The sequence below is a fragment of the Thunnus maccoyii genome, chromosome 4 (assembly GCF_910596095.1).
Source record: "Thunnus maccoyii chromosome 4, fThuMac1.1, whole genome shotgun sequence".
Taxonomy (NCBI): domain Eukaryota; kingdom Metazoa; phylum Chordata; class Actinopteri; order Scombriformes; family Scombridae; genus Thunnus; species Thunnus maccoyii.
This window is the reverse complement of record NC_056536.1, coordinates 8594245-8614541: the sequence shown is the minus strand read 5'-3', so window position 1 is coordinate 8614541 and position 20297 is coordinate 8594245. Positions and strand designations below refer to the sequence as shown.

Sequence of the window (20297 nt, the reverse complement as noted above, 5' to 3'; positions counted from 1 at the left end):
ACACATTCTGCTACTATATAGCTCTAAAAAGGGATTGCATTGCAATATCATCAGCCAAATGTACACTACAGAATTTCTTATTATGATTATTCACTCCCACATGTTGCTAGGATTCAGTTTCCCAGTTCTAACATTATGTAATGATAATTAGTTCACCATCTCACTGAACAACAATTGTTAAATAACATTAGCAGTTCAGACTATGGAGAGAATTCCCTCAGAATCAGCTCTTAATTTGTGGACAAAATCCTTCCAAACTGTATCATATGATCTAAAAGAATGCATAAAATGAATCACGCTTAAGCTAACAGACAGATGTGACTGTCGTAGTAAGTTGAATGTTTGTCCAAAATAAGAGTGGCCTACATTAATGCCAGTCCAATTCCTGAATATAAATTTTTTACAATATTCAGAGGGCATTACTTCAACGGCCTTACTCTGGTATAGTGCTGAAGGTTTGTGTGGGTCTGAGGAATTGGGTCAAAATGTGTTTCCATTAATGATCTGAGTGTGAGAGACGTTTGGACAGATTTCCCTCATGAAGTACAAAGCTTTCACGTGTCAGTTGCAGACACAGAGCATCATGATACTAGATGGAGAGAAATGGAGACAGTTTCCTGACAACTGGGACTGACATCGTGTCTGTGTGGCTTATGACACCATTTTGGAAAATCTGGGCATGGCTACTGTGTACGTTAGAGATAATGGCAATTGGACTGAAGGTGGAGGACTTGCAGTCACGCAATACGTCAATCAGTCAATGGGCTTCAGCTGTGAGATCTGGCGGAGGTGTTTTGTCAGTGACCAGAGGTCTCGAGCAGCCCCCAACTTCCTGCTTTCCCTGCCTGTGGCCGCTGACTAGAGAGCAAGTGAGTGTACATCCTGAATGGCTATTCCAGCCCCCTCATCTGGATGCAGGAGCCAAGCTGCAGCAAAAAATGAATAGATTCTTTGTTTCACTTGCCATTTATTAACTCAGAAGGACTTGAGGGGCAGTGATTCTGCTCTCTCAATTTCTCCTCTCCAGGAGGAGTCACCCGCCATTGCAAAAGTGCTGGTAACAGTTTTACCAAGATTCCGATACAAGGACAGTCATATGATATTTTGTGTCTTGCTATATAATCATGTGCTAGACAAGTGTGTTTGTGCAAGTGCAGAGGTTATGGCTTTAGCAGTTGTTCCACATCATGTGATAAGGATAAATTTCATGAGTCATCACCAGTTTTCTCCTAGGTATGAATTTGACAACGTGAGTGGAAACCTGAGAGCCGTAAACTGCATCTAGCGCTGCTGTTACGAAGTATAATTCTAAACAAGTGACCCGCACTAAAAGCGAGAGTAAAAAGCATATTATTCAAATATAAATAATGTGATTTTCTCATTCTCCCAGTCCCACAGTCTCGTTAAGTACCACACCACACATGATGTGTACTGCTGTGACATGGGGCCAGACTTCATCCAGGGGCACTGAACACATTATTCCTAATGAGGAAAGTGGAGAGCACAACGGAGCACAAGTAAGAGTTTGCAGCTGTTTGGTTGACTCACAGGAAAATAAGAGGGACTGGATGATCGGTGTTTAGGGATTGAGGTAAGGGTTGGGGGGGGGGGGGTGTTGACACAGGGTGCTTTCCATTTGGCTAACATGGCTCCTCTTCCTTCACTTGCGTCTCTTCCTTGCATCTTAATTCCCTAATAAAACACGAGGCCGGAAGAGTTGTACTTACCGAATGGGACATCTACACACACTGCAGCATTCTTCTTCATACGTCAAGTGTTGCGAGAGTGTTTTAATGATGCATTTATATATAAATGTGCTGTTGTGTCCACAGCAGCCGTCCCATCAGGCCAGCTGACCAATCAGTAAAAAGATTCTGAACGAAGGGGTGTTGCCATCCGGTAAAGAAACTTCCATATGGGATACAACTTTGATTCCTCTCTCCTTGCTCCACATCTCCTCCAAGACACATTTAAGGACTTGAAACATCCTCGATGATGGCAGACAATGATCAATGTCCAAATCACGGGTTGGAGGACAGAGGAGCGAGGATGGGAGGAAACATAATTAGCAGAATGGAGAGCACCCACGATTACTCACTCTGATGAGGGTGAAGATGTCATCCATGTAGGGGCGGATGTGGATCTTGACAAAGCACACAACCATTCCCATCTGCTGGAAGAGGAACTGGAACACAGAGAGGAAAGACAGGAAACACAGTTACACCTGCTTTGTGAGTAACTCACATTATTAACCAGAGGATAAAAGCAAACAAATCTGACAGACAGCCTCTTTCCTCTTATTCTGTGGTGCTACCTACCTCTCGGATACTAGCATCACAGACACGGATGACGTTGAGAAAAGTGGGCATGACCTGGGGCAGGAATTGGACACACTTGAGGCCCAGAGACTTAAAGATGAAGGTGACAGCCTGGACCACCATAGTATGGTGGTTGGAGAGTGAAGGGTCCCTCAGGATGCGCATCAGAGTGACGATTGCCACCGCAGGGTAAAACTCATCCAGGGGCAGGTTGCCCATGTTCACTAGCATTTCACTGGTGCTGTAGTCCGCTGAGAGGAAGAAAAAATAGAGGGGTTCACTTAGTTGTGACTATATTTACCTTGAACCGTTTTACCCTCAGTAAATTCTTGTTTGGGTCACAAACCTAAACATAAAAAACATGAATCAGTTTTCTGTAATATCCAGCAATTTGGAAATGTTTAAACTATTTCTGGATTTTCCAAATTTAATCACTGCATAGAAAAAATTGGAGCTTATTTAACAACTATTAAGTGAATTCCTACCATAACTTCATCAGTCCAAACCTCGTGATTATGATAGAGGGCTCTTCTGTCATGACTCTCAAAGACCCTTAGTCAGGCAACAATTATCCAGTGTCCAAGTTTGAGTATGTCATTGACAACATTAAGAGGCTGATGGGAGAGCTGATGTTGTTGGCCTGTTGCTGCTGGCTGTCTGTCAGTTCTGGCACCAATCTGTGTTATATTATAGTGTTACACAACAAATCAAATGGGGATTTTTCTTTTTTTCTAATGAGATTAAATTTGATTGCAGTAGTTGATGGCTTTGTCCTGTGTGTTTAGTCTTGTTCAGACCCCAAGAACAACCATGGAAAAATAACTCTGTTTGCCAGCATCAACACAGTACTGTTTCTCTTCTGGGCTACTTTTCATTCTTGTTCTAGCACTATGAGGTAATGCACGTTGATATGGGTTCACACAGTTATACAAGTTTCAGGCAGACACACAGCAGAGCACAAATTATAATAATAATAATATTCTATAGTACATATAATGGGCGTTGCATGTTTACAAATGAGGTAACACATGATCAAACATGTTCTATGTTACACGAAATTTACAATCAATTGCAGGGCTGAGGCTGAGTTCAGTCCAACAATAACACTGCATGAAAAAAAAAATCAAACCCCCCTCATTCAATTCAATGAGACCTCTGCATTGGGACAGTCAGCAATCTGATGTTAATGGCTCTAGGAAAAAAACTGGCCATCCAGCTAAAAAGCAGAAGCTGAACTTTTGCCAAAGCACAATCCAAAGTGTCACCCTTGGCCAATCAAATACATCCACGCTTACATTCCTGATAGATTAAGGTTGGAACATGAAGAGTCTACACTTGCTATGGTGTGTTTTGTGTTTGATAAGCCTTCAAACTCATTGTATTTTTTCTAAACAGTGCTATTTTTGCTCTGAATGTCTGGTAATTCTTACCTTTACCCTCAAATTTAAGAAATTGCTGCCATCTGTAATAAGCTCTTTCAGAATCACCTTAGTGGGTACAGAAAAAGTAGAGAAAAATCTGAGAAGGGTTTCAGCATTCATGCCCAGAGTTAGACAACATAATTTTGTGTATTCCTTAAAATAAACCAAGCAACAGTGGTGGCCTTTTTAACATTTATAATCCATATTTAGGGGTCCAAGCAAAGCTGCTGGAACCCAACTGTATTTGTTAGGATTATTTATTTATTTATTTTTCTTCTTGTCCTTGTGCCCTAAAAGTATCGGGGTCTCGAAACCATAAAAATTACATTTCCCAAACTTGGCAGATAGGTTGGAAATCTCACCCACTACTCAGACAAAAAAAAAAGATCTCTGAAAATGATCCTGCAATATTCTGTCACTTGGGGGCACCACAAATGGGAGAAGTTTATACCTCATAATTGGCTGCAGAGATTCGTACAAAATTTGGTTTGCACAGTCTAGAGTGATGACTCAGGCAATGCATAAAATCTGGTGATGATCAATTTAAAGTGGGCGTGGCTTATTACAACAAATCTACATTTCTAGACATTTCACATTCCAAACTTAAAAAAGTTAAAATAAATCACCCTACAGATCTGATTTTTTTTTCAGCACATTCACTGAACTGTGACAAAAGTTTGCCTCACTGCAACCTATGGTCAATTCCAAAGTGCAGCACTCTATATTTTCCAAAATATGAAAAGTCAATTAACATCTATATCTCCACAGGTCTTCATTCATATGCTACCAAAATAGACAAAAATACCCGTCTGGCACATGTGATGTCATTGGCTCAAGTTGTAAGAAGGTGTGTGGAAACCATGTCTCCCCAGTGGCACAGTCAGTAAGTCGCCTTTTCTGGGTATACAAAGGTCCAGGGTTTGAATCTCCAGGCGGCCAATTCAAACTTGCCAACCATGTGGAAATTTATGCATGTGGCATGTTTTCAAATTCTTCTGAAGGTCATATTAAGTCAAAGACTGCCATTTGAGCCTAGACCCTGTTTATTGCCGCTTGCGGCTATATTTATTTTTAAACAAGTAGTTTTATTAATGTTTTTGTGACAGGCAATGCATATGGGGTCAGTCTGTCCATATATCTGTGAAGAGCTATTGAGTTTTAAAGGCGAGCTGAGAATACAGACGTCTGGTATTCAGCGTTTCACTGGCCTTCTGCAGGAGTACAGTTTCAGCTGCTCCAGTTGTCTCCCTTCAGACTGGACTGTAGACATAACAGACTGGCACAGAGCCTGTAGGCTAAAGAGGGTAGCTCTGCTGTTGGATCTTTTAGTATTCTGGCCTTCACCAAGTCCAGATTAATGACGGTGATAGATGGCTACACATCTGTATCTTTACAGCCCACAAACAGGCATCAGTGTAGCTAAGTGAGGCAGCAGTGCTGTAGTAATTCAGGTTTCAGCTGTGCAGGAAAAAAAAACTTTCCTAGCCATAATAACAGATGCAAATAAAGCAACTAACCAATAAGGAATATGCATTATTTCATCAGTTTTATGACCCTGAAGTTCTGTGATTGGTCTAGTTTGAAGTCAGGTGAGGAGATGGGCCTCACCAGTGACCTCCCACATTACAAAATAAATGTCATCAGAAAGGCTAGACAATGCCAGACAATGACCCTGACAAATCTGCCAACAGATATACAGCCTCCAATTCTCGTTGCAGTCCATTTAGCTGGGGAACAAACTGGTAAAACTATTACAGTATTGTACAAGGTCATATTCTGAGACATATGACTGGAGCAGACAAGTGGAGACCTACATTCTCCATATGCAATGTACATGACTCAATACAGATGTGCAGTTTTATTGTCATTGTTGTGAATTTTCAAAATCTCCAGGAGATGGTGTCTTTTTAGGGACAGCTTGATCTCATCTAGATCTGGTCAAAAACCAGATTACAAAGAGAATTTTCATGGTCAACAGAGAATGAATTCTAATGTTTTGGTGACACAGTATTCTTTCCTCTAGTGTCATTCTCATGACAAACACGTCATCAGTATCAGGTTATTTCTCTTAGATGAGTTTAAGACTGTTACTACTTCTTATGGATACCTTTGCTTACATTAAGAGTCAAGACTACCTGACCTCAGTGTTTTTATCCATTACTGTCTAACAGTAATTCAAGGGGGTGAAAGTCAGCACAGCGGGGAGAGAAGGAGATTGGTGGAAAATAATATGACCCAGATGTGAAACCTGGTATGATTTTGACACATATTTATCTTTATATACAGACATTGCCAAGGCATGAAAATGCTTCTCTAAGTTTGTGATGACAAACATACTGAAACAAAACTGAGTCTATAGTCATGCAAGTAGCTAAAAGAGGTTGTACTTAGGTGCAGCGGTGCTTTGAGCTAAATGCTAATGTTTTATACAGTAGTACAGTATGCTGACATGCTCACAATGACAACACTAACATGTTGATGTTAAGCATGTATAGTGTTTACCATGTTCACCATCTTAGTTTAGCATGTTAGCACGCTAACATTTGGTAATTAGCCCTTAACACAGAGCAAAGGCTGCTGGGAATGTCATTAGTTTCACAAATATATGGTCATTAACCAAAGTACTGGACAATAACAATTTGAACCTGATGATGCCACTAGATGAAAAGTCAGGGAATCACCAAAAGTTCATCCTCTGGGTACCATGATTGAGTGTACCACATTTAATGGCAATCCATCCAACTGTTGTTGAGATATTTCAATCCCAAAATGTCAACCTCCTGATGTTGCTAGAGGCAACACCAAAGTCAGTAGATCTCATCCTCTGGGGACCATGAACGTCTGTACAAGATTTCATGGCAATCCATCTAATAGCTGTTGAGATATTTCAGTCTGGACCACAGTGGTAGACCGACGGACCGACATTCCATCTCTATGGCCATACACTAGCATGGCTAAAAATACACTAAGACAGAAATAGAAAAATGCTCTTCAATGTGTGTTAGGACAATGAATGATTCAGCTGATACAGTAATACATTTAAACATTATGGACCATATCAGTAATCAATTCTCTCTCATAAAAATAGTAATGTAAATCATTTACACTTCTTAGTCATTTAAACAGACGCTTGAAGAGACATCTGCCCAAAGTGGGTCACCTTAAATGAAATATGTCCACTCTAAAAAGATCCCACTGCAGCTGTGCCGGTCAAATTTCCCCCTGATCAGACAGAACCCAGGAATTAGATCCCGAAGATCGAAGGCTCACGCAAATCGCAAACCAAAGCCACATTTGATGTTGACTTTTCAAATTCAGGGGCAAGACCTCTAAAAATTGTGTTTTGTCTTGACTGTGTAGACATATCACTTCACTGTGTTCTCCTTCTAATGAACTGTAGATTTATGAAATATAAGACAGCCAAGCTGTAAAGGATAATCCTAAATGTTTTTGGCCAGACAGGATTTCAATGAGTTATGTGAGACACATTCAGCAATTCAGATAATTGAAGATGAAATCAGTTCCTCTCTAGAGTGATTATATTCTGACCCAGAAAAACTGTGCTACAAAACTGGAAAGGTGTGTTTTACTTACAGCTCTTTCCATAGCACTGATTAACTGAGAAGATTCTGTTAGCGTATTCATGTTTCAACATGCAACCATGTGTAAAGAACACACCTGCACAAATGGTTTAATATCTCAATTCAATTTCCCAATTATTTTCACAATTAAATATTGTTCAATTCAGGGAAGCAGAAAATGTATCAAATCCCTGTGAACAGGTACCTCATGAAATTTTATTAACTATCACCCCCTTTTCTATTCACATCAGCTATTTTGCATCATTAAATCATTCATGAGTGTGACAAAAAAATGCATGAAACTCAATCTTAAGCTGACATTTAATCAATCCAAACACTGCAGATGAACTGATGAAACCATTCCTGATCAACTCAAAATGCTTTATTTTACACCTCAGATGCCTTTTCAGAATGACATTTACATGCATCTCCTAAAATGCAAACTGCACCTTCATAAGTTTTGCAACCTTTAAAACCAACATTATTTTTTCCATAAGTTACTTTTGTCAACCTTTACTTAGTGTTCTACTGTCCAGGCTGCCTGCTGCCAGATTTCTGCACGTCCTGGTTGGATCTGGGTGTTTATATTTATATAGAGACATCCTATAAATGTTTCCAGATGCATCTGACCATATGCTGAAAGGGTTTCAGATCTGCTAATACAGTATATCCTCCATGCCTTAGTGGAAATATATATATTTTTAATTACTATCAAAACACAAACTACAATGGCTAAAAATGTGAAAATATAATACACTGCAAATTCTGCCTTGTGGTTTGCTTGCCCCTTAAAATCAATCTGATTTAAGAAACACCACAAATACTACCTCTTTACAATACTATCCATCAGGTTCACACAGACACACTGAAATCACAGCAACAACAAGGTTCCCAGTGGATAGACCCAGTGTAAGAGTGTGTGAAGACCACACAGTGAGATTTCAAGAGGGGTCCATGTTGATTTAGAGACTTTCCAGCTGTTGTACTGAGAATTCAATACTGCTATTACTTTGAGGAACACAAATAAAAAGTTTAACTAATTGGTACGCTGACTCTTTGTGAAAATGTACAACTAAAATTGCTCCCAAAACTGGGATTAGTAATAGTGATCACAGGCGTACCTGAGTCCTGACTCGACTTGGATTCAGAGAGGCTGACGGCGGAGGCGTCTCGTGACTGGTCAATCATGCCAATGTTCACCTTGTGCTTGTAGGGGTCAAGAGCTCCGAGAAGACCCAGTACACGGATGGCCTGTTGGAGATACACAACAAGGACAGTTAGCAATCTTTCAGTGGAAGAAGTGGAAACAATTTGTCACTCCACTATTTATGAATAGTTAGAAAATTTCGACTTTTTCAAAATATTGAGCAAAGTGATTGTTTGAAACATAAGTATGGTCATCAACAACAGAGAAGTGGAGTACACTGCATCAGTAGTTTGAGCAGTTTCTATGTTTTGATACTTTTTTCCATGACTCTGGGTCCCCGGTGGAATCAATGAAAGTGCTGTAAATCCAAGCTGACTGCAGCTGCTGCTCTCCGTAAAAAAGGATGCAGAGCCACCTTTCAAGACTACAGACGGTGAGTATTTGATACTCAAAAAAACAGATTTGGTGAATTGATTTTGGTGAAGTATGCCTTTAATAAAAATTTACAACGTACACTCCTAATAAATCTTTTTAGTACCAAACACTCAGCCCTTCTAGATATGAATAGTTGCTGTAAAAAGTTTGTAGTTAGTTCCCTCAAGAAGCATAGATGCTGCAGAATAGAGTAAATAGTCAAACAACACAAAGTACACAACTGTCATTGGATAATTGGCCTGCCAGGATTTGTGCCACAGACCATACACAGCGACAATGTGCTCTCTGAGCCTCACATAATGTAATAGGCTAGGAAAGAAAAAAATATGAATTACATCACAGCAAATGACTTAGGAAAAAATTCCACATAATTGTGGAAAATGTGCATAGAGTTGTACTGTATGTATTCATGTGATTATAATTCACTAGTCAAAGTCCATACATCTAAACAAACCTTCGGTTGTTTAGTATATGTTGACAGGCAGGGTTTCTGGCTTCATTATGACTCGCTGAGCCATAGAGTTGTGTTCACGTTGCTGTCAAGAAAACTGTGGGGGAAACAAAAGGTAAGGACCCGAGATGGAGGCAACCATGCATACCTCTCTCCTGATGCCCTGGTTTTGCTCTGTCTTCAGGAAGTTGAGCAGCACCTCCAGAAGGGAAGGATACTTGCGGTAGGGCTCTACCACATAGCCTGTACTGGCCACCTGTTGGCCCAAGGTCCACAACGCCACCTGGTGGAAAGTCAGAGGCAGATTCTCATGAACAATGCCGTTGGAGCATTAAGCATGTTTAGGATGCACTTTTCTTTACAATGTTAGCTAACCATCCATGTAATACCTATTCAACAAACAACGCTAAAAAGTTAGTAAATTGTGTTATTCATCTACCGTATTAAAAAGTCTTAAATATAAATCCCAACCAGTAATCCTGCCTGCCTGCCTGCCCCTGCCATCGATTCAAACAGCTTTTCAGTTCCATATTGATGCATCATTGGTTAATGCTTTTCAATAAACCCTCCCTGTGTTAGTTCCTGGCACAAAATCCTGTTTAAACAGGAAATACCAGAAACACAATCGTCTCAAAATGCTTTCTGAGTGGCTTTAAATGTTTCCAGATCTGATGTCCTGTTATGTTTACTGAAAGTGATGTGTATTTACTGTACCCGAGAAACAAATATTTTTCAGAGCTTGAAGTAGTGCTGGGAAGAGATGTGACAAGAAGATTAGAACCAGATGAAGTAGACACTAATTTTCTTCACATACCTGTCGCTTGGCCAATGAGGAGGAGTCCTGCAGCATGTCCATAATGATTGGAAAAAGCTCATCCATCCACTTCCTCATCTCCAGGCCACTCACCTGACAGGACAGGCACAGGAGAAACAATCAAAACAGAAGAATCCTTATAATCTGTCCAACGTTCTGTGAATAGGATGTTCTGAAATCTACAAAGGACTGAATTATTACTTGGTACACAGTTTGACATTAAAACGACTGGTGATCCCACATCAGTTTCAAACTGACAAGATCAAACCACAGCCCTTATGTGAAGAACATTTGTTTTTAAGCATTTTCCATATTTTTCTGATGTCTTTTTTTTTTGTTTGTTTGAGGAAAAATAAGGGGGGATGCTTTGCTGCTTGCAATGTTTACTATAGTGTCTTTTTTTGATACTGCGAGTGACCAAAATTAGAAATCTTCACTACACATAGGGGCTTTTAGCTTGTAAACATATTTTTTTTACAGAACATGCAAGTCGACATGGCATTTAATGGCATTTTAAATGTATTTAATTTATTCCCTACGTTTTCTTGCATCTTCCTGAGTTGGTTCCTGAACAGCTGGGCTTCTGCCTCTTCCTGCACTGATTCAACCAAGAACACTTGATCTACCTGCGCATCTCCTGCACTCTGTCTGCACTGCAGGGTCTGCCTGCTTCTAAATCTGCTTCCCTGACTCTTCAGTGGGGACCATCGAACCACCTGGACAACAGGTTGGAGCAAGGCACACATCCATGGGTGGTGCTCTACCCTCTACATTTGACCTTAGAAAAGGACAAGCTCAGAATGCTTGCATTAAAATTGTTGATAAATGTTAAAATAATGTAATAATGAATCAACATGGAAAACACAGGCTAATACTGTCCCACAAAACATTAAGGAAGTGAAACATTAAGTCTGCCCTTACCTGAGCCAACTCGCCGATGGTTGCAAGGACACTGATGACTACTCCAGGGTTGGGGTCTGGGTCTTTTAGCTTGAGTATGAGAGCCTGCAAAAGTAAAAGGTAAAGAGGTTACTTAACCCAGTGAATCAAAGCGCTTCCATTAGTCTTGGCTTTAGTTTCACAGTCAGGAAAAAAAAATATTTGAAGAGCTTCAGGAAATGAGGTTGGAATGGACATGAACTTTTTTTCTTCAGAGAGTACACATGCTCCTCTCAGGTAAAACTCTGGTTACATTCATAAACTTATACACCTTCGCAATGGACAATTAGCAGAGTTGTACCTTAAGGATGGGCTCCATATATGGCCGTATGAGGCGGGGGGCATTGGAGACCAGATGACCAAGCATACGGGCGCTCTGCTCTTTGTTCCTGCCAACACCACTGTGCTCCAACTCTGTTAAGATCTGCAACAAAATTCAAAACAGAGTTAAGCATAACAAAGTAGACAACTTAATGAGATTAATTTATAATGTACATCGTGGTGTTATGGGAGCAGGGTCTCATAAAAGGAAACATTTACTAGGTGTTATAGTATACTTTGGAGTCTTAAGCTGTGCAGGATATTGTGGCCTTTGCTGCCCTCTAAAGGCATCCAATGGAAATAGCAGACAACAAGTGATCTTATATATGTAACGATAAATGTGCATGATGACATTATCCACTCAGGGAATATAATCAATAATTATCTAAAATACACACTCAAAACCATGTTAATTTATGAATTTAAAAATGTAACTAATGTGTTTGAAATTTGTTCTTCAATTTAATTTCCAAGGCAGGCTAAAAAGTAGCATCATCAGAAACACAAGTGCTATATTTATAGTTTCATTTAAGGCCTTGTGTGAAGATATTTTATTAGTACAGCATCTTTCAAAATATCCTACATAATAATTTGGTAACATTTTGGCCGATTTTAGCCAAGACAGCCTTATTCTTCATGCCCATGTTGGTACATCATCATGCCTGCAACTAACCTGACTAGATGGACTGTAATCCCGACATGACCCTTAATACTGACAATACATCACTCTTTCTGCAGCTGGTAAACATTTGTCGTTGCCCTTTCCAGCTATGTCAGTGTGCCAAATTGAATGTTTAAAAGAATTAAGCTCAGATTGTTTAATTTTTTTCATTCAACAATTCAACAAACTCCCCTTTAAAAAGGGAAAAAAGCTACAATTAAAGAACTCATTAAACTACTGATGTTGATGATCTGTGTGCCTCTCCTACCTGAATGAGCATCTTGCGTAGGAAGGGCATGACAAAGGCGGGGTTCATGCTGCTGAGGCGTCCGATTGTGCAGATGGCTAGCTCTCTGATCTCAAACACCTCATCATTCAGTGCCACAAACAGCGCCTGCAAATTCTCAGCCTGGGCAAGGTGAGCATCAAAGCGTTCATCAAGAGACGCCAGCACACAGTATCGAATGTCTGGATCTACAGGACAACAGGGACAAGGAGGAGTCAGACATTAAAACTCTTATCACACGTATAACCCTCATCATCATGGTCATCACAGCTGTCAACAGTTGTGTTCCCTCTCCTCCTCCTTTTCTTCTTCTTTCATGCGTTACCTGGGTCAGTGATGCCAACAACCAGCAGCTTGCTTAGCACATCCGCAACAACCTGCACTGCTGTCTGACTGACAACATGGCCACTGATCAGGTGGATGGAGGGGGTGAGGAGGCGTGAGCAGGTCCGAGCTGCCTCCATCCGGATCTCCTTGTGCTCACTGTTCAAGAAGTGGTCAGCACAATGGCGCACAAACTGGGTGAGGGAGTGTCCTGATGAAAGAACAGAGAGTTAAAAGAATAATTCCTGAACTATTTGGCAAATAATTGTTTAGATAGGTGTGGTTTATGGTAAATGAGGGCACACATAATCTTTTATAGGTGTCTGGACATTTTTGGACTCTGTGCTGCCAGCAGAACTTGACTCATGACTCTTCCTGTATTTTTTTCTCTTGATCCAGAGAGGACCATCTGGTTTATTTCACACAATTTTTGGATTTCACAACTAAATTCTGAATAAGTCTAGTGTTGTACTACAATTTGACTTATAAGTCAATTAGGAATGAGTCATATTTAAAAGACTATAAATAAGCCATTACCAATAACCCAAAACAAAAGCCAGCCGTTCCATCACCTACAGGAAGACAACAGACTTTGAGATGTAATTACTTTACCATGGTCTGCTGTTTACAGCCAACAGTTGGAAAACATCAAAGAAGTGGATGTTAATTTTTCCACATTTTTCTTCCAATGTGGACTGCCCAATTCCCGATGCACTGCTGTCCTTATTATTGCTAACGTATTACATATGGACAACCACTGTAGTGGACAGAAATACTAAAACCACTGTGCCCAGATTCTGTTCGACAGAACTGAACTGATGATTTAATTTCCTTTGACCATTACTTCTTCAAGAACATTCCTCTCCTAAATTATAAGGAAAATATTGATAACATTTGAAAAGGTAACATGGAGTGCACAAAAGTCTACATTTCACTCCAAGTATCTGAGCTATCTATTATTGTGATTCAATGGCATGCTGTTTAAAACTCTATAGGTCCAGTCCAGAGAACACATGACCACAACCTCTTCAAACACTTCTGCCGTTCTTGTTAGTTACTTAATCATGTATTATGGACGTGTTCTCTTCACCTTCTATGGCTCCAATCTTATGCCTGATGGTTTATGCCTTTAATTTAAAACCACAACATTTCATTCAGACACCAACACATTACCTATATCAGTTATGTCTTTTCATGTTTTATGATTTTCTAGGGCTGTTGTGCCACTACCCATACCTGAAAATTATAATTTTCCACTGCTGTCATCAGTAATAAACATCTTAATGCCAGTGAGTTTATATAATTTAAAGTTACACAGTATGTAGATATCTATATGTATAAACAATAACGTTGCTGCCGTATTTATGCCTTTAGATTACGTTATTTTGAGTGCAGATGAAGCAACTACAATGTTAGCATAGCTCTGATCGATCCAAACACCATTCAGAGAACAAGCATTTTAACAGTTGTTTGCTTGTTGTCATGCGGACAGACCTGACAACGGATGAATTCAGGCTTTTTACAAATTGACATCATCATGTAGTTACTTTGGCGTCCTTTTATTGCAATGAAATCACAGCAAAATCTAAGTTTATTTACACTCAAACTGGCCGTTCTGAAGGGGGCTGGTCAGACAGGATGAGAGGGCTGCTGTGATAATTGATCCTTCGCGTATTTTGACCAAAGCATGTCAGATACATTTTATTATAATGCCAGGGAACTGTGTTAACTTGTGGAAAAGGGGTATAATATGGCCTTTTTAAGGTAAAATTAATGAGTGGAGTTTGGTGCATGGGGTCTGTGCATGTTTTTCATTCTGTCGGTTTTCTCTTCCTGTGTTTCCTACGAAATAAATTAAGAGAAAGTCCTGCAATATTTTTTATTTTCTTCAGCTGTATTTCAACATTCTTACCCTCAAATTCAAAGCTTCCCAACGTGCGTAGGGCCAGTGTGATGCTTCCTACGTCGCTGGCTTCTGGAATGTTGGTGAGGCTTGGTGAGGCCAGCTGGTGAGCCAGGCCTTTAGGCATGCCGGGGTGACGCAGTGGCTTGTGCATCAACACCAGGGAAAGCATCTTCAGCAGACCGTCCTGGATGTCCTTCTTCAGCTGGGGGATCTGACGGCTCAGGTCGTACAGCACCGCTGTCAATGCAGGACTGAGCAGACAGGGACACATTTAGAAAATGTTGGCCCGACACAATGGATAGACACAATATCATCATCTTTAGATAATGACATACAAGTGTGAAGTCTTTTTTTTTTTTTTTAAATCTACAAACGAAGACATAACTTTAAAGGCGATATAGTGTAGATCAAACTCTATATTTAGATACTGCTACTTGTTTAAATTGACAGAAGTTAAAAAAATACATTAGACTGAGTTATGGTGTCCTACCTGAGGCCCACAGCGAGCATGGGCTCCAGCAGCTCCTTGATGTCTGGTTGGATGCTGGGACCCATGGCTCTGGAAAGCATGCTGATACAGGTGAACACTGTGGCGTCTACCTGCATGGTCTTCTGCCTCCTGTTCACATGGAAGACAGGAAGGTGAAAAATCATGCATTAGGCAATTTTAAATTTCCTTTCATAGAATAGACTGTATCCCAAAATTATTTTTACAAGTAGATACATAAAACAGAACTTCCCAAAATATGGCCAAAACTGGATACAAAATTGGACTCAAGATTTTTTATAAACAGATTTGAAATTAGATTGAGGATGATCTCAAAAGTAACACAACCAAAACCTACAAAACTAAAATAACTCTTAAAACATATGAAGCAAATCAAAACATATCTCAGTATGTCTGAATCTGAAGAAATACAATGTATAGTATATATAGATACAACATATAGCTAGAACCAATTTCATGTTTGTAATTACTGACTTGTGTGCAAAGTCTTTGGGTGGCAGGGCAGCCTTGATGATCTCAAGGATCTTGGAGAGGTACGGCTGGATTTCTGCCCTGACAGCCACTACCAGCAGCCCCAGAGCCTGGAAAGCTGCAGTCCTCTCCTTCTCCTTCTTCAGACAGCCCAGCAGGTAGCCCATAGTGTCTGACAGGTATTGGTCTGCACAGTGGATGGAAGAACCACAGTGCAAATGATTAGACACATATGTAGGGGTTCATACATGCTGCAACACATAAATCAACTGACTAGGAGATATTATATGCAATTTATTATGGCAAAGCCCACAGACATTTGGACAGACAAGACCAAAAAGTGTTCATGATCTCTTTACATTTCTTGTCCATTACTACCAAAATAGCCCAGTTGATATAATGATTGGAAAGAATGCATGACTGCAAGTTACTCTATCAAAGATGGATTCAACTAGATCTTGGATTACGTCCAAACATTTACTAGTCCCACCTGTAAAGGTATGTGGCTGGAAGGCAGCAAGGCGTGGGAGCAGGTTGAGGATGGTCATCTGGATCAGAGGGTTCTTACTGGTTTTGTATTTCAGCACCCACCGACACACCTAAACAAATCACAGCATGAAAGATTATGTCAACTATGATTTATTAGGTGCTCAAAACAGATCTGACCTTGTGTCTTAAATCTCTTCATGGTCCCTGTTATACTATGAGAGCTACTCTGCCTAATTTATGATATTGAATATAAGTTTCTATTTCTTGACAGTCCTTGACAGTCGAAAATTATATTTATATTCAAAACGTGCTACTTAATTGTACAATAACTTATAGTTTGTCCCATGACCTAGTTTGTTCTTGGCCATCTTCATCGGCTATTGGGTGAACTGAAGTCTTGAACCAATTTGGGATGAAAAAATTTGAGGATTATTGCAAGTATCTTGTATATAAAAACATCTTGTGCAGGAGACTGCACATCATTTTTGCATTAAGTGGGTAATAAACAACTTTGTAGCCTGTATTGGCAACTCAAAAATAGAGCACTGTTTCCGATAAAAATAAAAGCCAGAGAGAGTTTTGAAAGCCCGTTCCACACCTGTTGAAGCAAACATTCAGCAATCAACCCCCACGCAAACAAGAAGTGGACAAATCACCACCTTACGAAGTAACACGTTCCAGTCTGACACCACCACAAACTACACCCTTGAAACCCAAGTTCAATTCAATTTACTCCCTTGCAGTACAAAAAAATTGAACACTATAAACTAAACTATTGCTGCATTATTCAAAGAACACTGCAGTATAGTAGTATAGAGTTAACTTTATCACTGAAGTAACACAACAATAACAAGACTTTCAGTTTCTATCACAAGATATGCATTTTTCTTGAGCGAAATAATCAAATCTGAACACAATAACTGTCAGATTGACCAGTTATTGAAGCCAGACCCATGCTGTATAATCTACCTGGTCAAATCGCTCCTCCATCAGCTCTCGGCAGTATCTGCTCTCCACCAGCGAGCTCTTGGCAGGCACTGGTGTGGCCCCGAAGCTGAGGAAGCCCTGAGGTGTGCTGTAGCCCAGCAGGCCCAGAAGAGCATTGGACTGCGGTGGCTGCACTGACTGGAAGCTGGTGAACGGTGTGATGTGGCGGGGCTTGGTTCCAAATCCCATCAGCTCCTTGCAGTACTTATCGTGGACGAGCTGCTGCTGTGTGATCTCCTCCATCTCTTCACGCATGCGCTAGTGAGAGACAAGACAGTGAGTGTGATGTTTTGCTTTTGGATGTGAGAGTGTTTCTACAGTGAGGTCAACCCTCACCTCTCCTTCCATGCTGCTGATGCGAACCAACTCGTTCAGGATAAGAAGAGCACCGTGGACCCTGTCATCGCGGTTCATCCCTTTCTCTTTGGCCAAAGTCTCATCAAATCCCTTTTCTGCCTCCTCAAAGGTTTGCTGTCACAGAAAAATAAACACCCATGTCACCTATTACAAGGACATTGGTTTCCCCCTGGCAAATACAACATATACTGATGAAAAATACTTCATCGAGGACAAAAAATGTGATTTGACGGGATACAGTGGAATGCCATACTTTGTACCACTGTGGTTTCTGCATTTCCTTGGTCTCCCTCTGTGTAGTGAGGATGAGACAGGCTCGCAGGGCAGACACAGCCCCCTCTCGGATAGCCTGCTTGGGGTCCCATACTGCATAGAAGATGTTGTCGAAGAAGGGTTGCACTTGCTGAAAGAAGAAGGTGGGCGCACTCACAGCCAGCTCCCTCAACACCAACACCTGGAACAGACAGAATATCGTTTTGTAACTGGTCATTAATTGCATTTCTTAGGTTTACTCTTTTACAGTGTAAATAAATGCTAACATTGTGCTTTTCAGACCTCTCTGTATAGTAATCATATCATAAGAGTGTTCTTAAGTTCAACCCTTTATAAAGTGTACAACTGTACAACAGGTGTTCACTGCTTCACCTTTAAGTAATAGAGACTATTTTTACAACAAAGAAAAAAGTGTGAGTTTGTTAGCTGGAATAGTAGCTCATTTCAAGCAAGTTTTTATAAACTTTAAGGTTTGTATGACAAAATCTTTCTACAAAAATCATGCATTTACAAATACTTAAGGAAAGAGAATAACAGGGAGTAGTAATAGTGCCTTAACTCCAAACGACACTGGTATTACAAGGAAAATCCAACACTGTCTCCTGAATGGCAATGAGTTCTCCATCCAGGGAAAATTAAATCCGCCATGAGTCACATGCCTAGTGCAGCTTTATAAAGTGAAAAAAAGAGAAAAAAAGCAACAATGCAAAGGGACAGTCCTGAGTAAGGCTGTCCTCTACCCTCATCTCCACCACACATAAACACCACTGAGAAGTGGTGGTATTTCAACAACAAACAACACAGTCCTCGCTTTCTGCTAGTCACTTACTGCAGCGTGGCGTCTGCCTTCATTCCTGTCTGCTCCCAGCCACTCCAGAGCCCTCTTCACCTCAAACTCTACATACTCAGCAGTGAAGGTGTCCCCTGCCATAGACAGGTGGCCCATGGCTTTAGAGGCCATCTCCATCACCACAGGGTCACTGGAGGGGAGCAGGTTGCGCAGGTAGTTGGCAAAGCGGCTGATCCTGGTGGCATTGCCTCCCTCAACTCCTATCAGACTCACTGGAAGAAATAATCAATTCACTGTTACTGTATATACTGTAATAGGTTCATTGTGTGTATATTGTTATATACCATTTAATGCTTAAAAGCTAAACAGTTCCCAAAGTGCAGTAATTTATCTCAAGCTCATAAAAGATAAAAGAAAACTTATTTACTTATTCTAGGCTTACCTATGGCGAGAATCCCTCCTTTCTTCTCATTCACATCAGAGCTGGATACCAGCTCAAATATGTGGTGGTTTAACTCATCATAGAATGTAGTGGCTTCATCTTGGCTTAACTGTGGATGGCACAAACAAACCAGTGTTACAAAAACCAGTAAAGAGGAAACCAAAATTGTTGATTGCAACAAAAGGATATCTAAAAAGTCTAGAATATCTGGGAAAGGAAAAACATGTCTTATTATCCCTGCACTTTATGTAATATTTATAACAAAAGGAAAGCTGGAGTCACATCCACTCCTGAAACACAGTGTAAACAGCTGATCATTGTCCAGCTCCAGTGGGGAAGTGCAGTCCTACTGAAATGATACTTCACGACAGATTTATGTTATGTCCACGTATGTTTTTGCTCATACCTCTCTGAGCTCTGTAGTCACATAGTGCTGCAGATCTTTGGCAGATTTTGCTCTGGTGTCTTCATTTCGACTCTTCAGGCCACTGACAAACTGTTGCAGCACAGTGGCTGTGCCTGACATGATCACCATTTGGACGACTTTATCTGCAAGAAGACAAATAAAATGGATATGCTTTCACTACAACGTGCTAGGCTGCCAAAACAAGGAATGACAAGTATAAATTTGCTACACTTGAGAGAGACAGAATATATGTCCTGAGTTGGTAACATACCAGGTCAATGTTGTAGACGCTACAGCTAACGTTAGCTAGCAAGTCTGGTTAGCTAGTAAAACATATTATCAAGCTTGTAAGGTAACACATAATTTACACCAAACAGAGACATTACGCTAAACTGGAAAGATAGCATCCTCCACACCCTAGCACGTCCAAGGAGTACAGGTTTGGCGCAGGCTATTTCAGAGCCTGGTGAGTGTATCATGCTGGTTTTGTTTAGCTAACGTTAGCTAGCACTGACGTTAAGCTACCTGATATAGCAAACCGTTAGCTACGTGGTAAAGTCGTGTAACCATTTTGTATCACTTACGTGTTCACAGTAATATGCCGGCCACTTATTTGCTATTCGACTCTTGCGGAATATCTCTCATTGTACGACTACACGGCCAGTACAGGGCAAGGTGAGCTAGCTGTATGTATGTATCTCTTCTGATGAGTTGGACCGACTCCAGCACGACAACAAACTTCACAAGCGTGAAGTTGCGCAGCCTGCGCAGAGCAGCTGAGAACAGATTCAATTGTGGTGACACTTTACTTGAATATTTGTATGACTTGTACTTGTATGACTTTATACTTTTATTCACATATTCACAGAAATATGGTTCTTTTTATTCCACTACATTTTCCTGGAGGTTGTAGTGTATATAAATGAGTTACCACACCATCTGAACGTGTCATTACCATAGACTGTATATT

The 20297-nt window shown here is 40.5% G+C and overlaps 1 protein-coding gene across 4 annotated transcripts in view; it reads right to left on the bottom strand.

Moving 5' to 3' along the window:
- The window catches only part of mtor (mechanistic target of rapamycin kinase), an 89595-nt gene extending 69501 nt beyond the window's left edge, over nucleotides 1-20094 (bottom strand). The window contains exons 1-21 of one of the 4 annotated variants that reach the window (XM_042408413.1): nucleotides 19912-20094; nucleotides 19328-19470; nucleotides 18922-19030; nucleotides 18519-18751; nucleotides 17670-17870; nucleotides 17396-17530; nucleotides 17042-17317; nucleotides 16074-16182; nucleotides 15587-15770; nucleotides 15095-15223; nucleotides 14611-14855; nucleotides 12700-12909; nucleotides 12357-12562; nucleotides 11408-11530; nucleotides 11089-11172; nucleotides 10707-10934; nucleotides 10168-10260; nucleotides 9502-9636; nucleotides 8442-8571; nucleotides 2319-2569; nucleotides 2099-2185 (exon numbers count right to left, since the gene is read on the bottom strand). In XM_042408413.1, the coding sequence (XP_042264347.1) occupies nucleotides 2099-2185; nucleotides 2319-2569; nucleotides 8442-8571; nucleotides 9502-9636; nucleotides 10168-10260; nucleotides 10707-10934; nucleotides 11089-11172; nucleotides 11408-11530; nucleotides 12357-12562; nucleotides 12700-12909; nucleotides 14611-14855; nucleotides 15095-15223; nucleotides 15587-15770; nucleotides 16074-16182; nucleotides 17042-17317; nucleotides 17396-17530; nucleotides 17670-17870; nucleotides 18519-18751; nucleotides 18922-19030; nucleotides 19328-19456 (3297 nt within the window). In that variant the 5' untranslated portion in view covers nucleotides 19457-19470; nucleotides 19912-20094. Of the gene's footprint in view, nucleotides 1-2098; nucleotides 2186-2318; nucleotides 2570-8441; nucleotides 8572-9501; nucleotides 9637-10167; nucleotides 10261-10706; nucleotides 10935-11088; nucleotides 11173-11407; nucleotides 11531-12356; nucleotides 12563-12699; nucleotides 12910-14610; nucleotides 14856-15094; nucleotides 15224-15586; nucleotides 15771-16073; nucleotides 16183-17041; nucleotides 17318-17395; nucleotides 17531-17669; nucleotides 17871-18518; nucleotides 18752-18921; nucleotides 19031-19327; nucleotides 19471-19598; nucleotides 19844-19911 lie in introns of those variants that run through there. The other 3 variants (XM_042408415.1, XM_042408414.1, XM_042408416.1) reach the window with 3 other exon arrangements.
- Nucleotides 20095-20297: the final 203 nt, after the last annotated feature.